Raw genomic sequence first — 22,681 nt, 5'->3', positions numbered from 1 at the left:
CAGATTTGTCTGGTTCCCGGGCCAGCGATATCTGTGACTGACTGTAAAAATAAGAAACCTGATTTGGGCGTTTGGAAAATACTGAGCGCACACATGGACAGCTGATGAAGGAGTTGGGTTTCTGAGGAAGCTGTGATACCTTTTGGTTCCAACAGATGCCACACAGTCTACTCACCACCAGCTTTTTGACCAGAGCTTCTCTTTCAGTGACCATCTCTCTGAGCTCTGCTATAACATGCAGGTCTTCTGGTCGGCTTTCTCTGTTTCTTAATTTCTCCTCTGTCCCCTCCAACCTGGACACACAGACATGACACATATAAGCAGTGTAAGAAGCTGGGAAGATAACATGACTACAGAGTTACAAAAGGAGAAAGCAATACTTTTTGCTAGCAGAGACACAGAAAGAGACGGAGCTCAAAGAAGGAGCACAAGAATTACACATTTCTGTGACTTACAGTATTTGTAGAGCAGAGATCTTGTCTTTGAGGACCTCTTGGGCCTTGTTGAAGTCAGCCAGCATGATTTGTGTTTCTCTGTGATGGACTACACTTAGCTCCCCCAGGTCCCTCTCATGTCTCTTTGAAATGTCTTGTTCATGTGCCCTGCAGCAGAGACAGACAAACCTGATGAATCAACTATGAGGCAACATTACAGTAGGTCACATGTAAAGATAACATAATGTGTGTTGGATGCAGCACAATATCACAAGTATACATTAACAGTAATCACTTATGTGCCATTAGGGGCTTTTACTGCTCATGTATCTCATCATGGATATTGCTTTTATTTATTTCCTGCAAGGGAACCATGAGATTGACGCCGCATTTTCACTAAATTATAGAGGGAGACGACAAGATGTGCAGCTGTAAACTAAACTCAGCTGGGACCTAAAGAGCAGAGCTGGTGCAGGGAACGCGGGGTCTCTTGTAGTAAAAGGAAATGGTATCCATAGCTACTGTGTTAATGCCAGAGTCTTAATTTATCTGTCTGCAATCTGAGTGAAAGGAAGTAATGAGGAGTGTGCTGCTGAGAACACAGTAGAATCAAGTTTCCTTTAAGAAGTCAGGACCAGAATTACTGCAGGCGGGGTTAATAGCACACGCTGCTAAAGCTTGCATGACCATGGTGATGACCAAGTGACCAAAATACTTACTAAGCGGGTCAGTTTACAGCATAAAAATCATCCTGACATCAGTTTCAAAGCACGAACGCTTCCCAAGATATTGCTTTTAATCATAAACTGTTCGGATGGATATTCCCAAATGACACGAGTGCAGGATTAGTCGTCTGCAAACTGGGTCAGGTGCTGTTGAATCATAGTTTAGTTCTTCCCTCTTCGATAATAATAACATATAATGATGTGTACAGGGGTGGAAGTAACAATTTACATTTACTCTAGTTAGCTCTTTTTATTTATAGTCGCCCACTTTTGTTTAATTGTCTGAGTTTAGTATGCAACTGTCTGCTGTTTTGTACCTTATCTGGTGGTTAGCTTCACTGCGGACCCGCAGCACCTCTTTGCCCTTCAGCTCCAGCTCTCTGGTCAGAGTGTCGATGGTCTCGTTCAGAGAGTGGATCTCATGGTCCAAATCGGTGATGCGGTTGCTACGGGAACACAGCTCTGATTGCAGGTCTGAGATACGAACCAGGAGCTCTTGTTCCTAAACAAAATACATGAGCAGAGCACACATTATCAGAGAGAAACAAGCAGTTAGTTTGAATATGTAAACTAGGTCACACGCAAACACAAGAAAAGAACAAAGAAGAAAACAGTTACCTGCTGGTGGCTGAGCTCCATTGCTTTCTCTAGCTCTCGTTTGACGGTAGCGTTGTCTTTATGGTGGATCTGCTTCAGATGCTCTATGGATGTCGCATGGAGGTGGTTCAGTTCTGCACGAAGAGAAGCTGCCAGACGATAAAGAGAGTGAACATCTACACACGGGTAGAAGTGTCAAGCAACATCTCAGCATCATGGGTAGAAACATCTTCGCTGTGAGAAGAAATATGATGGTTTGTACAGGTGTTACCACTGAGGCAGGTCATAGATGATATACTGTATTATCCTCTTTGTTCATTGTCGAGCTTTTCATCATCTGAGTTCCTTTAAACTTTTAGAGAGATTTAATCGCAAACTCGTCTTAATATCAAAGGCAATTATTTGCTACCACAGGCTGTCTCTCTATGTAAGATCTTCCTACATAAAGTTCAGTTTTGACTACTTATACTTGTTAACAGATCACAGAGAGTTGATTTATCAGTGCAATTAAATCCAGGGAAGCTTTTTAACAAATATCTAACACAGAAGGCCTTGATGCCGCATAAAGAGGTTTTGTCATTCTTCGGCCTTTTGCTCATTCTTCTTCTCGAATACAATCTGCTGATTTGGTCCCATTATCACACAGAGCTTCCTTCAGAGGTACGAATCGCCTTTGTTCATGGGTGGTTGCGTTTCCTTCCATTCTTTTAATCGTCAAGAGATGGAGAATGAGGATGAAGCTTCAACACAGTAGGTAGAACATAATCACCATGGGCAGAAACATCTTCGCTGAGGGTAGAAAAGTCATTGCTATTAAAAACCATGTTGCAGGGAGAGAGGATGTGGAGGGAAACCTAATAAAAATGAGTTAAAGGCAAGTTTTAATGTGTGTTATCATTTACCCAGCTTTGCTTTCCCCTCGTCCTCCAGTTCAAATCGCAGCGTCTGCAGCTCCTGGTCTGACTGCTGTCTCAGGATTTCTAAGGTCCTCCTGTGGGCCTCCTTCAGAGCATGAACCTCCTCCCTCTGCTCCTGCTTCAGACGCTCCTCCAGGGCCTGGCAGAGAACAGGAAGGAGGAGAGTGAAGGAAAGAGAGGGAGGAGAGGATAAAGATGGTATAATACGTTACATCAAAAATAAGTTTTTCCATGTGGCACCACAGTTGTGAGTAGCGCTAAGTTTGAAAATCTCAGGGATGCTTTGACATATAATATTTGAGCAATTTGAGAGTTGGCTTTAAGAAAACATTGCAATCCATTTGGTGGGAAATTAAATCCAGAAGACAAACAATGAGCAATAATGAACACCGTGGCTGTGTCCCAATTCTAAACTCATTCTTATCAGGTTTTGAGAGTGTAGCGTGTTCAGAAGTGACAAAAGTAATTATACTCAAAACAGGCAGTATGCAGACTTAATCCGCTTGTTTATTGAGTGTGCTGTTGATGGACACTATTTGTCCCACAATGCATTGCATAAAAGAAACAGAAGAGCTGCTCACAGCTACAAAACATTGGAATAAATTAGAAAAAGCTTGGTGAGACAGCTCCACCAGGACCTTGGAAAACTAAGAAATAAATAAGTTGCTGTTACGACATAATCAGCAGTTTAATGTTGGAGAAAAAGAACGTGAACTTTAAAGTTCAGAAAGACAGATATTTTTCCAGAGAAGCATTATTCACGCTTGTGTCCTCTTAATAGGAATCCACACACTTTTTTGGGGAGACTAGCCTGGCTGCTAACTTAGCAAAATCTTGGGTTAAACAGCAAAAACCTGCTTTATTTTGTAGCTGGCATGAAATCACACCTACGTAACAGTCTCATTTCCATAAAGGTGCTTCATGTGAGCTACGACCTGGACCAGGAGGGACAGAAACAACATTAAAGGGTATCTGACACGTCCCCTCATAGACACACCACTACAATCATTTTGTTCAATGGGGCAGTAAGAAAATCATCAAATGTTTCTGCCTGCAGTGTAATTATAGGAAAGCTTCAAGCATAAACGCCACAATAAGCTATTACCACCCTGGCTCATTTTCGATATCATTTAACAAGGAAATGGTTGAATTAAAGTCGATGGACCTAATGAATTGTTTCATCAAAGCTAGAACTTTCTCTGCTGGTTTGATTGCTTTATGAATCTTTTTACTCTGCAGCAGGAATAGAGGGATCATTAAATTTAAACTAACGATATTAGAACAACTAAAATACTAGACTATACTATACTTAGACTGTTTGCTCTATTTGTGTGTTGTGTTGGAAGTTTTGTAGACACTCACAGCGGCGCACAGCTAACACTGTGGCTTACTTTTCTTCTACATGCACGCACAAAGAAATAATTATGTGCTATAGAAAAAAAGCGACAACTGCACTTTTCAAAATGTATGAGGCTATAAATGGCTTCAGGATAATGTCACGCAGTAAAGAATCAGGACAACAAATCAAGTAAATCTCCCATTCATCAGTCCTCATACTGAGGATCTCATGTTGCACCACAAACACTATTTTAAGGATTTTTTACTGATCACAGACTGCTGTATTGAAACAAACAGGCAGACAGTAAGCCTTAGCATTTTGATAATACATAATGAGATATTTGTGAAGGTACAAATGGAAGGGGTACAAGGAAGGGTATTGCAATGTACTGCTCTACTTTATTCTCAGAGTGGAGGAATACATACAATATTCAGAAGATAGAAGAAAAACATAGATTTTTGTCAAATTTGTGAAGCCTGAACACTGAAACACAAACTAGGACTGCATCAAACACGACAAATCCAAAGAATATACACGCATACATGCTTGATATGTGTGTGTGTGTGTGTGTGTGTGTGTGTGTGTGTGTGTGGGAATCCTACCCTTATCTGGTGTTGTCTGGCGTCCTCCATGGTGCCCAGGGCACAGCAGTGAGCCTCCTGTAATCGATGCTCTCTCCTCTGATGTTCTCTCTGCATCTCTGCAAACACACACATAAACAGAGACATAAACATTACACACACACACACACACACACACACACTCAGTATCTTCAAAAGCAGACGAGTTTCCATTCTGTTTAACAAGACAGATGACATGACAATCTGTTCCAGTCACACAGTGGCATGAGACAGGATATCATGCACTTGATGAATGGAATTTTTTATTTACTTTATTTTATTTTCATGTATTCTGTTTCAACCCATGCTGTTTGTTTCATTGCTGTCTCAAATGTTTTAAATACGACTAGTCTAATCCTGCACTTGTGTCATTGGAGTTGATTCCCTTGCTGACATGTTGGAGATTTAACTTTTATTAACAGATAAAATTACAAACAGTAACCACAAGTATTATCAAAAGTGGGGTGTGAAATAATGAATGACGAATGAAGATCGACTGTAGCGGTCCAGTGCCAGTGTGTAAGTGTGGAGCTGCAGTTCCCCCTTGGAGAAAAGGGGCAAGGTCAGCTTACCTTTCAGCTGTTGGCTCAGCAGCTCCCTCTCCTGGTTGAACTGAGACTGCAGCTGCTGGAGAGCTGACTGGGACTGAGACAACTGCAGCTCCAGGGACTGCTTTAATAGAGAGATCTGGACAGAGAGAGAAGCAGATATATAATAACTGGTGTTCATACTGAAGGGCAAAGCAGTCATAGTCTAAGTACCAGGCTTGTTTCACAATGTAAAGAAACAGACAGACAGATAGAAACATGGACAGGTCAGCCTGCCCACAGCTTTAACATAAAAACAATAAATATACTGAGCTGCAGTGACAACCAGACACAGCTTTGAGTGGTTTTCTGTCTCTGACTGGCGTCTGTGCAGCAACATCACATCCAATGTCTTCTTTAGAGCAAATGGCCTCGGCCATTTAAGAAATATGTATCTCCAGGAAATGAACAACTCGCTCGACTTACTGCGCACACTTAATTAGGTCAGCATTAAAAACATCATCGCTCTTTCTTTGTGTTTCCTCCTGCGTCTGTCTTTCACTCTTTAATCCCTACATGAAAACAGATTGTTTTGATTTTAAGTCTCAAGTTTTTTTGACAACCACTCACTGGTGGAGGTATCGACACGTGGATATAAGCCAAACACTTAGTGCTGTAGTTGGAGATTTCGCCACTCATCTCGATGAGCCGACAGCTTGTCAGACATGGAGCGACAGCACACGGAGCCAAATAACATAAAGCCAACCGGCGTAAACCCCATCACAGCACACAAAACAGTTTTGTTTTGAGGAGATATTGGAACTATTAGGGGCCTAAGTGAACTCTCTCAGACTGACGGCTCTGCTCCTCCACACGCCACTCTTCCTCAAGCTCTGGTGGTTAAATCCCCTGCAGGATTTAGTGCTGTAGGAGTACTACATTAGTATCTGCAAGGTAAGATGGATTTAAAATGAGAGGATGAGGAGCAGGGCTGGGACGAAGTTCTGCACTGGATATGGATATAAAAAGACCGACAGACGACCTGTACATACTATCCTCCCTTCCTGTGTCCACTATATGTCTGTTACAATTACTCATTTCTATATTAACAGAAAAATCAAATGTGCAAGGCTGATGCTGGGTTTGACCAGGTATTGACAGAAATCAGAATCCAAATTTTTGATGGGGGATGGGGATTTATCTATAAATCACAGAAAAAGAGAGAATTATCAGGTGGAGAAATGTCCAAAAAGGACTCTATGTTGATTGGGTTTTGTTGCTCCTTGCTTCTTTCTTTGTTGTGTATCTAAATTATCAAAATTTGGGGTGAAATGACCTGCTCACGTGGTGAATTCAGTAAATAATGTACATTTCCATAGCATAAAATCCATCAAATAGAGACATGTCATACCCACGACTTTGCAGCTCTTGGTTTCCATTTTAATACTGTTTTCACTCAGCAATTAATATAAATCGTGTCTACTTTGCCATTTTTTCGCCTAAGCCTCCAGCTGCTGGAAGCCTTTTAATATGACAGAGCCATACAGGAAGTGTTGAGTTCCATGGACATTAGCTCAACACTGAACAAAATAACCACCAACTAGCTGCCATTTCTGTTACACAGAGGAAGTGTTAGAGTTTGTATTAATAACAGATCAGAAAACAGGTGATCAAATATAAAAAGGATTCAGGAATAAAAGTGTCTCAAATATAAGCCTGTTTCAAAATAAAAGCCTGGTTCTCTGTGTGGTTGAGGCTCCTTGAGAATAAACTGTATTACAATGCTTCTACAAATGGTTTGAATATAGTTGATAACTCATCCATCACACCAGACACGTCCTGTTGTCACTTTGACAGCCGTTAGTTTCAATCATGAATCATGTGTGAACAGTATCTGCTTCTTGACGCTTCAAGTGTGAAGTGACATGTTATATCTGAGGGGAGTGCCAGTCTCTCCCTTCATCGTATTCGAGGAATCCCATCTCCGAGCCTCCAGTGGAGCTGCAACTAGGTCAATACAGTGCAGATCACTACAGTTATACCTGTGTCCATTTGTCTTCACAGCAGCCTAAACTAGCTGCCGTCTTTTCCTGAAGAGTCTCATCATGAATACTACGATTGTGTAGATGAATGCATCACAGTATCATGGTACAAAATGTGCGTATGCAGACAGTATTCTTCCAATGCTAATGAAAGGAACCTCAGTGCTAGGAATCTCCTTTATGGGAGGAAAGGATTATTTCTGGCCCATAATTCCTGACTCTAATAACACAATGTCAGTGTTCAACAGCTTTCTATCTGTGCAATGAGTTTTCATTTAAAGATTAAAGATTTGTTTGTAGAAAACCGAACATGGACACATATGTACAGTGTTTATGCACAAATATAGCAATAATAACTACAATGATCTGTGTAGTGTAAAACCACAAAATACACAAAATCATGTATGTAATGAGGCTCTCTAAACCACTCATACACACAAAATCCAGAGGGCTGTTTCTTCATGTAGCTACAATTAAAAAAATTAAAACAAAAAGCACAATTTACCAAAGCCCTTTGATGAGACGAAACACACACAGACATCACAGAAGCGCGTGTGCACACACACACACACACACACACACACACACACACACACGAGTATAAGCTCCTTAGGTATTTGGTCTGTGACATTGTTTGATGTTTATTTTCAGCCACTCTGCATGATCAGTTTTAAAAAGCAGCATTTTGTACTGTGACTCACATTTACACAGTTACCAAAACTAATGGAGCAGATTCAGATAAGAAGCCTTTATGAAATTATTTTTCAAGTCTAATTATTAGACCAATACAAAGGGGCCACCTCTTCCTCCCTGTTCGGTCTTTAATTGTATTGTCATAGCTACAGCTGAAACAATTAGTCGGTTAATCGATTTGTTAACTGATAGGAAATTAACATTTGCTCTGTTTCCTTGTTTTATGTGATAGTAAATCTATGATTTTTGGGTTCTGGACTGTTGACAATGAGAAACTATGGAACACATTTTTTGCAGATTTATAGCTATCCAACACAGATACATGGGCATTGCCTAAAAACCAAGGACACATCTAACTAAGGGGTCATTTCTCCTCAGCAAACTAAAATATTTGAATAAAAACAGTAAAAATCAGGGTTTTTTTCTAATAATGTTTCTCTTGTGTGACTTTGTGTAAAACGTCATACAAGAGGATTTCCTACAAAATCTGACTGATCCTTTAACTTTGTCGCGTTTTGCCGTGAGGTGCTCTTGTCACGAAGTGTGGGGGGGGGGTTGAGGGCATCTGAAAAGTTGCCAAGCTATTCATTGGTGGTTGCTGGCTCCAGCTTGTCAGAAAATGTTTATCTGCGGCCACCGGCGTCTTGGCAAAATCAGGACGAGCCTCTTTGAGGTTTCAGTTGTGACTCAGCTGAGCTCTGAATTACCCAGAGGCAGTATGCTCAGCACGGATGGCTACATGAGTATAAGCAGACAAGCGTCTGAGCTTTCAGCCCAGCATCAAATGGTTCTCTGTGTTCTACAGAGCTTTAATTCTGACCTCAACAGCTCTGCTAATTTCCACTTTCAGTCCCATTCCCCAAATTCTCAAGCAATTGTAGCTATAAGGACAAGACAAACTAATCAACTATTCATTTCAAACGCACATATTCAGATCTGTGCTTTTGTATGTACAGCATACAAATGTGTGTGAGGATCACTTGGCTGAGAGACATGGGCTTTGGGAAAAACTAATTAAAAAAACAGAAGCTGCCGCATCGCTCTAGGCAAAGAACAAAGAAATTGGACAAAAATAGCACAAGAGGAGAAGTTAAATCCTTTAGTCTTTTCAGGCCAATTTATTGTTGTTGTGGGAATTATGTATATTGTAAAGAAGGTGAAGTGGTTGTTCAAGGCATCATAAACATCATGGTTAATCCCATTCACAGACACACTGAGAGGCAGCAAAGCTGGTGAGAGTGTGTGTGTGTGTGTGTGTGTGAGATTGAGTTGTATCTCTCCTCGGACAGACACTATTTTTGCTCCAGGCTGTCTCCAGGACTTAGCATCGAGTGGAGCTGTCAATCAAAGTGATTCCCAAAGTGTGTGTGTGTGTGTGGGGGGGGGTAAAGGTCAGGATTGTAGTAGATCAAAATTGCTTTCAACTACATTCATCCTTGATTTAAACTTGTTTCTCAATAAAAGACAGAAATTCTGAAGTAAACACTAAATAATTACCACTATAGTCACTGCAGTAAAACATAGATAAAGATCTGTATCGCCTTCTAAACCCAGACACTGTATGTGCACCTGCGAGTGCCAGGTGTGGGATGTGAATGAGTTAGCACACACAGCGAGCTGTGCAAGATTTTAGCGCTAGCCTTGAGCTAATGCATCTGCTGTAAAGGTCTAGTCACATCTGGAAGTGGGACAGCAAAATCCATCTGCGTGTCTTTGGGTAATATTTGGTTCTAAAAGCTTGGAAGCAAAGTGACTACCCACAGGGCTAGTTGGTAAAGTACTGTAGCTAGTGAGCTAACCACTGACATGCTAACCAGACTAAGTCGAGAGAAGAAATAGGTCAATTCAAGAGTAATTTTTTCTGTAGTATGTGTCACTACTTTTTTCTGGTTCTGGCACATAACTTGATTCTTCATAACCACTTCTGTACAAAAGCAATATAGGTCCTATGTCTGTGTATTAGTACATGTGTTTCACCTGTTCCAGCAGGTCTTCTACCTTCCTCTGCCAGCCCTCTCTTGCCGCCATGATCTCCAGTTCTTTCTGCTGGGAGAGCTGAGTCAGCGTTGCCTGTTTGTCTGCTTCATACTCCTCGTTCAACTCCTCCTTCAACAAACGCACCTCCTCCCTACAGAGAGACAGGCAGAGTTTGGTAACATTGTTTTTTATTGCATTATGTGCCCACTGCTTCATTTTGTCCTGCTGAAGGGCATCTGTAAATATTGTATGCCTCTTTAAACTTGCTTCCGATTGTGTTCATTTCCTGTTCGCTCTTATTAATATCCATGAGTGCTTTGGCAAAACATGTCGACTTGTTATGCTAATAACAAGTGTGACTATGAAGCAGAGGGGGCGAGAGATGACAGAGATGAACGAGAAAACAAATGGAAAGAACAAAAGTGAGACTGACAGCATGACAGAGAGAGTAAATATTAGAACAGTTGAGAGAGTTTGTCTTTTTGTTTTTACCGCAGTGCATCTCTCCATTTCTGGTCCAAGTCATCTGCCATCTTGTCCATCTTCTGTTTCTCTTCTGTTCTGATGGACATCACTCTGGCATCATGGTGCTGTCTCTGGGTCTCAATCTCCTCCTACAAACACAAACAGGTGCACACGTTTTAGCCATAACACTCGTCTATTGAGCCATCCCAGCCAACGTGTAGCCGTCTTTTTGTTTTGTTAACCTGCTGGCCTTTTTGACCCTTTTCTGCGCGTTGTTTCTTTGTGATCAGGACTTAAATGTGTCATTTTCTCAGGATAACGTCCTTCCTTACTTCATGGTTTTCAAGTCCACAGCAGAACAAAAGGGGGGTGGAAGACAGAGGGGGAAGGCAGTAGGCCCGCACATAACGGTACAGTCACAATCACCATTTGTTATCGAGATAAAGCGATAAATTGAAATAATGAGATGATTAAATCTGTATCTTGGGATAAGAGTGTTAAAAACGGTTTCATACTTCAAGCCAACCTTTAAGTTGGAAAACAGGACTCAAAGACTGGAATGGGTGTTGATGTACGTACTCGCTGAATCCTTAACAATAACAATGTAAAGCTACTAAAAGTAAGACAATCTTCTCTAATTGTTATTTCTGACCAGATGCAGCATTTCAATAGCGGAACGTTGGATGATTCACGATGCCCACCTCCAGATCTATTTATAATGCCACAGCTACAGGGCATTTATAATGTGCTGGTTCCAAGGCAGAAACCAACTTCACCAGGTCAGCCGTTTCCAGCTGCTGAAGAGGCTCCGGGGTTTATCTGCTGATGAGCTCATTAAGAGACCTAAAAGCTCTTCTGTTCAGCTTCGAGGGAAACTGCTTGAGTGGTTAAATCCAGACTCAACTGTTTAGGACCAGAGACATTACGTTCATATTTTCCATGTCAATGAATGTGTGATTTTTGGGGGTCTCTGGTGGGGATGTAGCAGAGATTCCCATCTCTCACCATCCCACCTATCTATATCGATATCTATATATAAAAATACTGTAAATAAATGTGACATTAGTATAGCTTAATATTTCAATACAACATATACTGTACATTGAGTCATTTACCGTGTTTGTGTTTATTTGTATCCATTATCTTTATTTTAACAACCAAATACAAACGTCAGTGCTGGATTATCCTATTTCAAAAGCTGGCACCAAATATACAATAATGCTTTGTGGAAAATAATCTGTTCATTTTTACAATTTCACACTATAAATTAGCTCAACTTTTTACTTTTTACTGCACTTTTATGGAAGTAATAAGCTACTCAAGGGTTCATAAACTGCTAAACAATAGCTGGTCTACATTCACTGTGACGTGGGGCTCGGCTGGCTCGGCGCTTGTGTCTATGAGCTCAGTGTGAATACAAGATACAATCCTGTGTCAGGCTTGCCATTTTTAACAGTCCAAATCCTCTCTTTTTATAGGAGCCGGGCTCTGGTGGGAAGGCAAAGAGCAGCACTCATCTAATTATCGCTCCTCATTCAGCCTCTCTGTCCTCGGCCTCTTTCTGTCTTTTATCCACTGATTTCCACCAGCTGTGACTTTTTCACTCATTCATATTTCAACTTCATCTTTGTGCACGTCGGTGTTGTTGACTGTGTTCAATTCAGTTAATATGCTTTATTTTATTCATATTTAAAGCTTTTTTGTTGTGTCCTTTTATTATTGAGCAGCGATTCAATTTTTCTAACAACTGCCACCATTGTCCTTAATATTAATAACACTGATAATAACAATATTAATAAAAAACAACCAGTCTCTTTCCCTGTCTCTCTTACACACGCATATACTTCTCTAACACACACACTCTTCCTGTCTATCATACCAGCAGGGCTCTTTTCAAACACAGGGCCACTCAACTCATAATCGCCTCATCATCATTATCTCACAGCTGGCCTTCAGTACTGCACTTACTTCTTAGTTAAATCTCATTTCCTGCTTTCAAAATGTTCTTCCCCTCTCCCATCCTGCCTTCTTTTTCTTTCTCACTCCCGCTTTGTTTCACCGAAACTTCGGAGGAATTAGTTACACTTTGATTTTCTGCAAAACCAACAGCAAACGCTGTGGATTGAGGTTTGTTTGATTGTCCGACCAGTTGACATCAGACTGAGTGGCTGAGAGATCTACTGACTTATTGTCACATTGACCTGCTAGGTGCTGACACACATCACTGACTGCCAATCTGACTGACAGGTTGACTGGCTGCACTGCCCAATCAGGTGGCTTGACTGATCACCTGTGAGCAGACTTAAGATAGCAAGAACTCTACTTCCTAATTCAAATGGCACACAAATAGCATCCAAGACGTTTCCTTGAAAAGAACTGAATGAAAATTAACATATGAATGGACGAATAGGACATTCCTATTTTCCAGATAATTAGTAACAAATTACATTGGACGTGATTGGGAGATTATGAACCGGAACTCTGTTTTCCCTCACCTGTAGGTCAGTGAGCAGGTTGCTGGTCTCTCGGACCCGGGATCTAGTTGCGTCTAGTTCTATCTTGAGTTTCTCCTGAGTTTCCTTCAGACAGTTGATCTGTGTCTGAGCTGAACTCAGGTTCTGCTCCCCCTCCCTCACCAGCTCCTGGAGGTGGGACACCTGAGGAGATCAACAGAGGGTTACGACATCATCATCATCATCATCATCAGAAGATTGCTTACATTTTAGGGCTCTAAGTAGGCTTGATGTAACGTTTCGTACCTCCTGATTGGCCATATTGAGCTTGGCCGAGAGCTCCTCTTTCAAGTTGTCAAGCTGCTGCTGAAGGCGGTCTCGCTGCTCCTCCAACGACAGACGCTTGATCTCAAACTCCTGACTCATTTTCTGGAGAGGAGAAGAAAGAGAAAGAGGAGAGGAAGAGGAAGGACAACAAGAAAAGATCAGAAATGAAGGTTGCTCATGGGACCAACCATGACACCAGACATTTATTCTAAAAACTTTATATTCAAATACCATCACTGACAATCAGTCCATATGTTTACTATGAAGGCCTGGCAGCTCTTTCTTTTCATTTCTGCAGTATAAATACCATAAAAGAATAATCTCTGAAAAAGGAGGAGAGTTAAGAAGCCACTGTAAATCCCATTTGTGCTGTAATATGGAGTCGAGGCAGTTGTTGGCTGCTGAATGAAGGAGGGACACGTGAGTTGTCATTTAAACTTAAAAGGCCATCTCGTCAAACCTTTCTATAATCCTTCAAACCGCAGCACCAAATCCTTTCTGGGCCACTCTGAATTTCTCTTATGAAATTCAATTTTTTTCCATTTCATCTCCTTGTTGGTGTCCTGTAGCTGTGAGGATATGTTTTACGAAACCCAAAGCATTATGAAATACTAGCATCATGGTGCTTTGTTCGCACTGTGGTAGTTGTTTCGCAGCAATACTGTACTGCTGGATAAACAGCACCATAGTATCCCTAGACACATATTTCAGGTGGTCAAATTGAGTTTATTCTTTCCCTGTGTACAGTTCGCCCAACATCTGCTGAAGCAATGTTAATTTAGTAAATGCACAATATTTCTTACCCCCACATGACTCACGACTTATCATGCAACCTCAGATCAATGCCAGTATGGCTCCTAAATATGACGATATATACAGTGAGGCCGTGGAGGTTTATCAATTATTATAGACTTTTAAATACTGTCCATACTGCAGCAGCTGTCCCTTTAATGGCTGTATTTGACCATTGCAGACAATGTTGTAAATTAATATGAAGGACTGATTATAGAAATACTGGATTTAAAGGAGTTTGATTTATCAGATTATTTTCTTCATTGAATGAGCCAAAAAGGGACATTCCCATCTGGTTATTTTATCTACATACAGTTTCTGGTTATGTCACCATATATATATATATATTAATATCACCATATAACATGTTATAGTAGATGGTTTAATCCATAATGCCAACTCCAACTAGATAAATATTGGTTCAGTGTGTAAATCATCATTATTCACCAGTCGTCCGACGGTAAGAAACATGCAAGTTGTAACAATGAGAATCTTTCCAAGCTCTGCCTTCCTTTCCACATGACGTGAACAAACTATAAAGCAACCATCAGTCTTATCTTATCCACATGGGAGCCAACCAGTAATCCACATCCTCTTTCTTTAACCCAATTACAGCAGATGCTGCTTCCAGCCTTTAACAAGGTCCAAGGTTCAATTTATTCATCCATAAAAACATGGAAATTACTAATCAACCAATGCTGACAGCCACAAAAGGGACCACAGATAAAGAAGCCATTAAACTACATTCCATAATAGAAACTAGGCATACAAAACTAGGATTGAAATTAAATTAAAGTTTATATATACAAAGTCTGGTTGTATGGTCGTTTCCCCTGTGGGATAAAAGATAGAATACCATTTAGTTTAGTTTAGTGCAATGATTAGTCATTGTTCAAGCTAAAATGCCAAACATTTGAAGGCTCCATCTTCTCATAAGTAAGAATTTGCAGCTTTTCCTTGTTTACATTACAGCAAATTGAATATCTTTGGGTTTTAGACTGTTGGTCGAACAAAACAAGACATTTCACGACGTCACCATGGTTTCTAGGAAGTTGTGATGGACATTTTTCACAATTTTCTGATGTTGTATAGACTAAACGATTAATCAAGACTACTACGGTCACTCCTGACTGAACTGAAACAGCTCAGAAGCAACGAGTGTGACGGACGTCATAGTTACCTCCATCTGGAAACAAACCCACCAGACGAATGGATGAATTAATCTGCATTCAGTCAGCTGAAGGGAGAGATATGACCGCAAAGCCTCTATTCTACCGCAATCTCATCTGGCCTCAAGCAGACTGTGGTGAATTATAAATTAATACAGCACAAGCAATTTGTAGAATTAGTCATTTTATTGCCTCGGTTTAGAAACTCGTTAATATCTTGCTGACAGACATAAAAGTTAAAAGTTAACTGATCAGTTCTGTCTTCTCTTTCCATCTCTGTCTACCTTTTTGTCTCACCCTCTCTGTCTTCCTGCATACTTTCTAATGTCACTAAATAAAAACAGACATTAATCTAAAGATGATGAGGCACAGCTCCGCTCTGCCTTACATAATATATCCTTTCTTCATCATTTCTCTCTTGCCGCTCTCTCCACCACTCTTTCTTTCAGGGAATCTATAAACACACACCCACATGCTCACACACCGCTCTCACTTGGCTTGGAGGCAGGATTTAATGTCAATGAAAATTAACCAATTAGCAGTCAGCTTCAAACAGCATTGGAGCTATGCGCTCAAGGGGGGGGGGGGTTGTTATGAAAGGGGAGAAATATGGGAAGAGACAGAGAGAGAGCATTGAGTTCAAAATGATTCTCAACTCAAAAAGTGTGTAATAATTTCAGAGGCAGAAAATATGTCTTCATTTGAGACGAGAAGCTGTAATGTTGAAGGAAGAGTCTGGACTTTTTGAGACAAGGTGTTGTGAGTTACTGCCTTCATTCCCCCGAGCTCAATCACTCTGACTGGATGTCAACAAGCTCCACAACGAATGGGATTCTTAATGTTTGCTGAATGCAGGTGGTGCCAAGTGAGCGTGAAGAAATTGGGCGTAATGTGCTGTAAAGGGCTGCACACAGGGGAAAAACAAGCGCTCCTCCTCTTCTACCGTTCCGGGGGAAAGTAATGATATTTCTGACCAATCAGATACCACTCTTTAGGGCCATCACCATGTGGGATCTTGTGACTGTCAAAAAAATGATGCATGGTTGTCATTTAGTTCTGGTCACACTGACTTGTTACAAACCAAGAGCTACAAACATGAAGTCGTACGGACTGACGGGTAACTCATTGAGCATTTTACTGCTCCTTATGTGTTTGTTTACGTTCTCTGGGCACTCAGAAAACCACTTCCTTGACAGTCCCTATGAACAGCGGATAGATTAAATGATAGCTTAGCTTTTAAATTCACCCTAAATCATATAGCTGCTATGGCAAAATACTGTAGCTGGTCCATTTGGATTTCACAACACAAAATAAACTAACATTTGAACCAAACTGGTCAGCATTAGATTAACTAATCTGCTATCAAAATGCTCAGTAAGCACACAGAGAGCTACGTTATATACACTATATTGATTTAAGCCCCATTTGGATGGGATTAACATTACAGGGGGAGTTGGGGAACAGAACAAAAATACAACCTCTGTAATTAACTCATCATTCATACAGGATATGGTCTGTAATAGACATGGACATTTTGCAGGACTATCCAAAAGACAATACCTGTCCAAACATGCAGCTGACTTTACTGTACAACAGCACATTTGATGAGCTTTCACGGGGTCTTACTCTCCTGATGTCTTTAATTTGTTCCCCACTTCTTATTGGTTCCCAGATACGCCTATATGTTGGTGTTAATATGTTTCCATCTATCAGATGAGCAAAAACATTTTTCAATTTCCACCATTTTACACAAACAAATTCACACTGAGAGGACTGCAAATCAGCTGGAAAAAACCCAGAGATCCGCTTGTAAATACCTCTGACGGCACTTAAATTACAGAAATAACAGCACGTAATTCTGGCTGTAATTATTACGAGATTAACAGTGAAGTCTTCCTGTCTGCTAACAGCCATTTGTTGTTGGTAATGTAATGCTGTTTTGGTAAATGAATCAGAGTAAATTAATTTGACCTGTGTAATTTGATCAGTTGTTGTTGCTCCTTTGGCAACAAGGACATTTGTATTCGCTTCATGCAGCCACTTTAAACTCCGAGAGGAGCGAGAGAGGAGCTAGAATGAGGAGTAAAAAAAAGGGAAAACAGACAGAAAGAAAGCTGCAGAGAGAGTGATGTTGTTTTCACGTCTTAATGTTGACCTAATTAAATGTGTGCAGTCAGTTGAGGGAGCTGCTCATTTCTTAGAGATACATATTTCTTAAACGACTGAGGCCATTTGCTCCGAGGAGGAAATTTAATTGCTGATGTCGCTGCACTGAAAAGCGAGATACAAAAGAACCCAGAGAGCAACACAAGAGTTGTAATAACTGTTTTTGTTCAGTTGTGGTCTTTCCCATGTTTTATCACCATGGGGTCCATACATGAGGTTCATCAAAATGTCTACTTTCAAAAAAGGGCAAACAAAGAACAAACAGTTATAAATAAATAACTAAACATCTTAAAATAGTCCCACAACAAGAGAACAACTCTAGCTGAGCTTGTGATTTTTTTGCCATGACACTGAGAGTGGGCTTCATGCACTCAGACAGCAGCTTGTAAATGTTAGATTCAGGTAAAAACCTTTTTCACCGTTATCAAAAATATTCCTTTTATGTTTTGTCCGGAGTCATTGTCATGTTTATCATCTATAGTACATCTGGGATTACAAGGCATTTCAAGTGTTGTACTTAATCGACTATATTTTAGTTACTGTATGGTGGTGTGGGCCAGATCTCTTCTATCATGAGGTTGTTCAAAGTCTTTGTTTATGCCAGTCATTTAGTTTGAGGGGGAGGAAGGTGATTGTTTTCTTCTCTACGCTCCACTGCAAATGAGAATGACTTTCTTACAGACTATTGCTTCTACTTTGCGTGAAATTTGGTGTTTATTATACTTATTGTTGCCTGTGTTTCATATTTGTCCGAAAACATCAAAACCATGGCAATATCTTGAACTAATAGATGGTAATACAAAATAAAACCGGTGGCTTTCCAAAGGGAATGACTGCGTGTGCATCGAGACGAAAACAAGCCATTTACATGACAAATCTTTCTACCACAACTTATCTATTATACACTTTTTATCTCTTTTTGGGAGTGAAAGCACATTTGGACCATAGACGGAGTACTCTGAGAAAATAATCTTAACTCAAGGTCCACTTACTAGCTTTCTCAGGAACTTTCAATGGCATTTCATTGTCTTCATCAGTGAATGGAGTTGGCTCAGTTCTCACAGAGATGGTTCAGTTGTCTTAACAGTCATGTGACCAAAGTGCCACACTTGTAAAGGTCGAGTGACGACAACTGAACCAACTCCCTTCACTGATGAAGACCATGAGATGCTCAGTTGAAAGCTCAGGAAAGAGCTTGCAAAAAGGATCTTAAAGGATTTTAGATCATTTAGACAAACTATTCACTCCTGTATCAACATTGGACTTACCGTCATGAGGAGCTTCTTCTCCTCCTCTTTCTCCTGCTGCGCCTCCTCCGTCATGGCCTGGTGTTTCTCCTCCATTTCCTCCAGCGCTCTGACCTGCGCCTCCCTGAAGCGAAGTGTCTCCTCCTCATGGTGTGCTCTCAGCCTGGAGAGCTCCTTCTCATAACCCTGGTGCTCCTCACGCAGAGACTGAGGAGAAGAAAAGGAGGAGATAAAAATGATTTGGCTTTATATGACTCATGACCTGGACTGTGATTAAAGAGGATTCACAGTACCTGTTCTAGTTTAAGCACTTGTTGTTTGTGCTGTTCGTTGGCGGCCTGGCTCTGGTTGAGCAGAGCCTCCCTCTCATCCTCCAGCCTGCTGATCTTCTCCTTCAGCCGGCTCTGCTCCTGGTCCAGGTTCCTGATGGTGGCCTCGTGGGCCATCTGGGTGGCCTGCAGGGAGCCAATCTGACCTGGGAACAGCCAAATCAAAATCCCAAGTCTGTCAAAGAGGCACCACAGTCAGCAATCAGAGCAGCACGCTGAATAAAAATCTCCACCACAGGCAACCTTTAAAATATATTCGAACATTTGGCGTTATTATTGCTTTAGTGCTGAGGCAACAGTTTCATCAACATGTACCGCAACAGGAGGCGAGCCTTCTGTTAATATCTGCGATTCAAAGGTTCCTCCGAGAAAGAAAAAACTGGTAGAGGACTGGTGAACAGCAAGGGAGAGTAGTGTGGTGCATTTCTGAAATTAAGTGGGCAGAAAGACAGCAGATGTTCCAAAAGTATTCAAAAGAGAGTTTATATGACAAATGTTCCTCTTTTGAATGGATTATAAAATGTTTGATGCAGAGCTTTAAAATGGCATCAGACTTCTTTACATGAGGCTCCATGTAGTTGCAGTTAAGCAGGAGGTGTTTTTAGATCTTCAGGATGTGAAGGGCAATGTGTCTACAGAGACTGCTCTATAGACTGGCCTACAGTATGGGATAACACTGGATACAATATGTTTGTTCATTATGACTATTGGTCAAAGATGTAGAATCCAGGTAAAAGTGTTTTCAATTTCACTGAATATTTGACTTGTTTTGCGGTTCACACGGTAATCTGGCATCTTTTTATTCTCCTGCATTTATTTTCTTTACATCGTATCTTTCCATGTGAAGTGACGTTGTAAACTAAATCATTGATTATCTTTGATGATGACGGTTTGCAGATATATATGATACATTAATTATTAATTAATTACAAATGCACATAATGATGGCTGTTCTGGTATTGTTGTCTGTTGCATTTCAGTTCATTAAATTGCATTTAATTCTCCTCAAAACATACAGAAATACTGATATACAATTACGTAATTAGGTGCGTGTCTATTTATGATAAACTGCTGGAGTGGAAATCAGGCTCTTGCATGTGTACACAGTTTCACAATGACTGACATTGATAAAACAGAACCATGTGTATGTATAAATCGGACTTTTAGTCATTTTAATGGTGAATCTACACAGTGTTCAGGGATGTGGCTCCAGGTGTAGGTAGTTCCTTCATTACCATGTTTGGGTCAATTTGCAACGAGCCACAGCTGGAGTTTCTCTGGGCAGTAAATGACAACTGCACGCTGTGTTCCCTTTTCATTTTATTTTTGGTAACTTGAAGGCAAAACGCATACTCTTGCATTTGCCACACAAGCTAAATCGAAAGTGAGTGACAACCTCAAACATAAACAAACCAGGTGAGTCAGATGACAACTGACGTGGATGTGGAAGTGCTGTGCAGTTTGCAACAACAGCTACAGGAAAATGTTATTGTGAGTGTAATCAAATATAAGAAAAAGCACCAGACTGACCTCCCTTTAACAGATGTGTAAAACATCTGCACAGCACTACATACTATAGCAGTGAATGACAATAGGTAGAAGCACGTCTTACTGGCTTTATGGAGGATTTCAGTTGCCTGCTGTTGAACTCGTTCCCTGCTGCCCTCTAGTTCATACTCCGTGTCCTTCAGCTGCATCACCCAGATCTCTCCATCCTGGATGGCTTCTTCCAGCTGCTTGTGCAGATTCTGCAGCACACACAGAAACCCACAGATGTACTCAAAATTACACCACAGCCACAATCCAACATTTGCTATTTTAAAACCCAGCCATATCTCTCCCACCACAGCCCAGAGTCACATAAACCATTTGCCTGCAGGATCATCGGTGCACACCACATTAGGTTTCCCACCACTCTGAGATTCTTGAAAACCATTTTCACCCTGAGGCTTTTACTTTTGTCTTTGTTTTCTGCAACTGTTTTTCATCCAATTTAGCCCACTTTCCTACCCAAATTTAACCAAATAAGGACTCCTAATACTATTTGTGCTTTGTTGGGAATACTGTAAATACAAGAAGAAATGGGTAGTTCGTATGAGCAGCAGTAGTCACCGCGGCTTAGCACTATTTTCAGTGTTCTTATTTTGGTCTTTTTCATTTTAATTTAAATGATTTATGTTTATGAGTATTTGTCCTTGGTTTGCAGAACAGAAGTGCATCACTCTTTGATCTACATGTCCGTCACACACACCTTGATAGTTCCCTCGGCGTTGGCCAGCGACGTCTGCAGTCTGTTGGTCTTGTCTCGGTTCTCTCTGGCCTCCTCCTGTGCTTTCTGAACCTCACTCCTCAGCTTGGACAGCGAGCGCTGCAGTGCTGCTTCCTGAGCCTGGAACTCCTTACGAAGCTCAACCTTCACATGAGCAGAGGATCACACCATTCACTCAGAGAGACATGACGACATTAATGGCTGCAAAAAAACATCCAGGCAGCATTACCTATTCTGCACCAAATGGCAGACAGTTAGTAACTGCTGGATGAACGTTGCAGAGCATTTAGAGGCTTAGGAGCCAGATATTAAGAGTAATTATTAAGTGTAAAGTGTGGTAAGAAAGTGTAATAAAAAAACAGCCTATCTGACTGCTTTGTATGGATCATAATTCCTGCCATTAAACACGTGTTTAACAGTGCAGTACTCCTTTAACAGAGACAGGTTAGTATCTACAGTAAGAAAAGCTATATGAGGCATATTCTGTTTGCACTTTGTTGTTGTTTTACCTCGGTCCTCTTCCAGGCCAGCAGGTTCTCAGTGGTGAGCTGGTGTGTTCTCCTCATGGCCTCCAGCTCCCTCTCATAATACTCCTGAGCCTTGCCCAGCTTAGCCTCGTACTCCTCTACCAGACGGACCTTATCCCTCGTTATCTCCTCCACCCTCTCCATCAATGCCTCCACCTACACAGAGAGACTGATGTGATGAAGAGCAAGTCTTTGTTCCCTCAGATTTGAAAGCTAGTGACTCAAAGCTGCCAAAATACATTCAAACATCTTTGGAATTAAACTGCGAATATATTGTGGACATTTACCATCTTCTCTGTTTCTTTTAAAGATTAGTCTTTGGTTAATCTGTTTTATTGGATAGTTTACAGTTGAGAGGAAAGGAAAAATGTGAATAAAAGAAGGGGATGACATGCAACAAAGGTCCATGGCCAGATTATTACCACTGCAGGTTTATTATTCTCATAAACCAACTGCACCACCAACAACAACCTACCACCTACTTTTAAAACCTCGAAACAGCGATTGTCAAGTAACTTGCTGAATAAACTCTCCACAAAAGCCCAAGATAACATGCTTCAATCCAAACATTTTGACCTCCATAAACACATCTATCTTCCTTCCTCTCTCACTCTTAGCCCACCTCTTGTCTATGGAGCTCGGCCAGTTTCTCCTGGTCTTCGGTGGAGGTGGCACTCTGGTTCTGCTGGTTGTTGAGGAGTTCCTCCACCTCCTGGCAGTGGGTGGCCCTCAGCTCCTCCAGCGCTCGCCGTTTATCAGCCTCAAACTGGGCCTGAGCCTGGCTGAACGCCCGCAGCTTCTCCTCAAAATCCCGACGCATCTCCTCCACCTATTGAAACCACGAAACATATCCTATTCTGTTTGAATCGTTTATGTGTTATTGCCAACCCTGCCTCTACCTGTGCCAAGCTAAATGCTCACAGCATCTCTTGAAAATCCCTCAGTAATGATTGAGAAAGTGCAAAATATTTAATTCTATCACACTGCCAGTATCCTTATTTATTTCTCTCAGTGCCAAAACAAATGCTTGCAGCTTCTCAACACCAAGTGTTGAAACGGCAGCAAC

General features: G+C 41.0%; 1 protein-coding gene across 1 annotated transcript in view; it reads right to left on the bottom strand.

The window, feature by feature from the left end:
• Positions 1 to 22,681, bottom strand: part of fam184aa (family with sequence similarity 184 member Aa) — a 39,814-nt gene that overhangs the window by 5,152 nt on the left and 11,981 nt on the right. Inside the window, exons 5-21 of the mRNA XM_070930702.1 lie at positions 22,238 to 22,444; positions 21,598 to 21,771; positions 21,071 to 21,232; positions 20,432 to 20,567; positions 18,784 to 18,965; positions 18,512 to 18,697; positions 13,096 to 13,218; positions 12,832 to 12,993; positions 10,364 to 10,485; positions 9,872 to 10,022; positions 5,205 to 5,319; positions 4,615 to 4,712; positions 2,659 to 2,812; positions 1,778 to 1,905; positions 1,477 to 1,661; positions 456 to 602; positions 176 to 293 (exon numbers count right to left, since the gene is read on the bottom strand). Coding sequence (XP_070786803.1) covers positions 176 to 293; positions 456 to 602; positions 1,477 to 1,661; positions 1,778 to 1,905; positions 2,659 to 2,812; positions 4,615 to 4,712; positions 5,205 to 5,319; positions 9,872 to 10,022; positions 10,364 to 10,485; positions 12,832 to 12,993; positions 13,096 to 13,218; positions 18,512 to 18,697; positions 18,784 to 18,965; positions 20,432 to 20,567; positions 21,071 to 21,232; positions 21,598 to 21,771; positions 22,238 to 22,444 — 2,550 coding nt within the window. The remainder of the gene's footprint in view (positions 1 to 175; positions 294 to 455; positions 603 to 1,476; positions 1,662 to 1,777; positions 1,906 to 2,658; positions 2,813 to 4,614; positions 4,713 to 5,204; positions 5,320 to 9,871; positions 10,023 to 10,363; positions 10,486 to 12,831; positions 12,994 to 13,095; positions 13,219 to 18,511; positions 18,698 to 18,783; positions 18,966 to 20,431; positions 20,568 to 21,070; positions 21,233 to 21,597; positions 21,772 to 22,237; positions 22,445 to 22,681) is intronic.

This window comes from Enoplosus armatus, chromosome 24 (genome assembly GCF_043641665.1).
Source record: "Enoplosus armatus isolate fEnoArm2 chromosome 24, fEnoArm2.hap1, whole genome shotgun sequence".
NCBI lineage: Eukaryota > Metazoa > Chordata > Actinopteri > Centrarchiformes > Enoplosidae > Enoplosus > Enoplosus armatus.
This window is presented reverse-complemented; position numbering and strand designations above follow the sequence as displayed.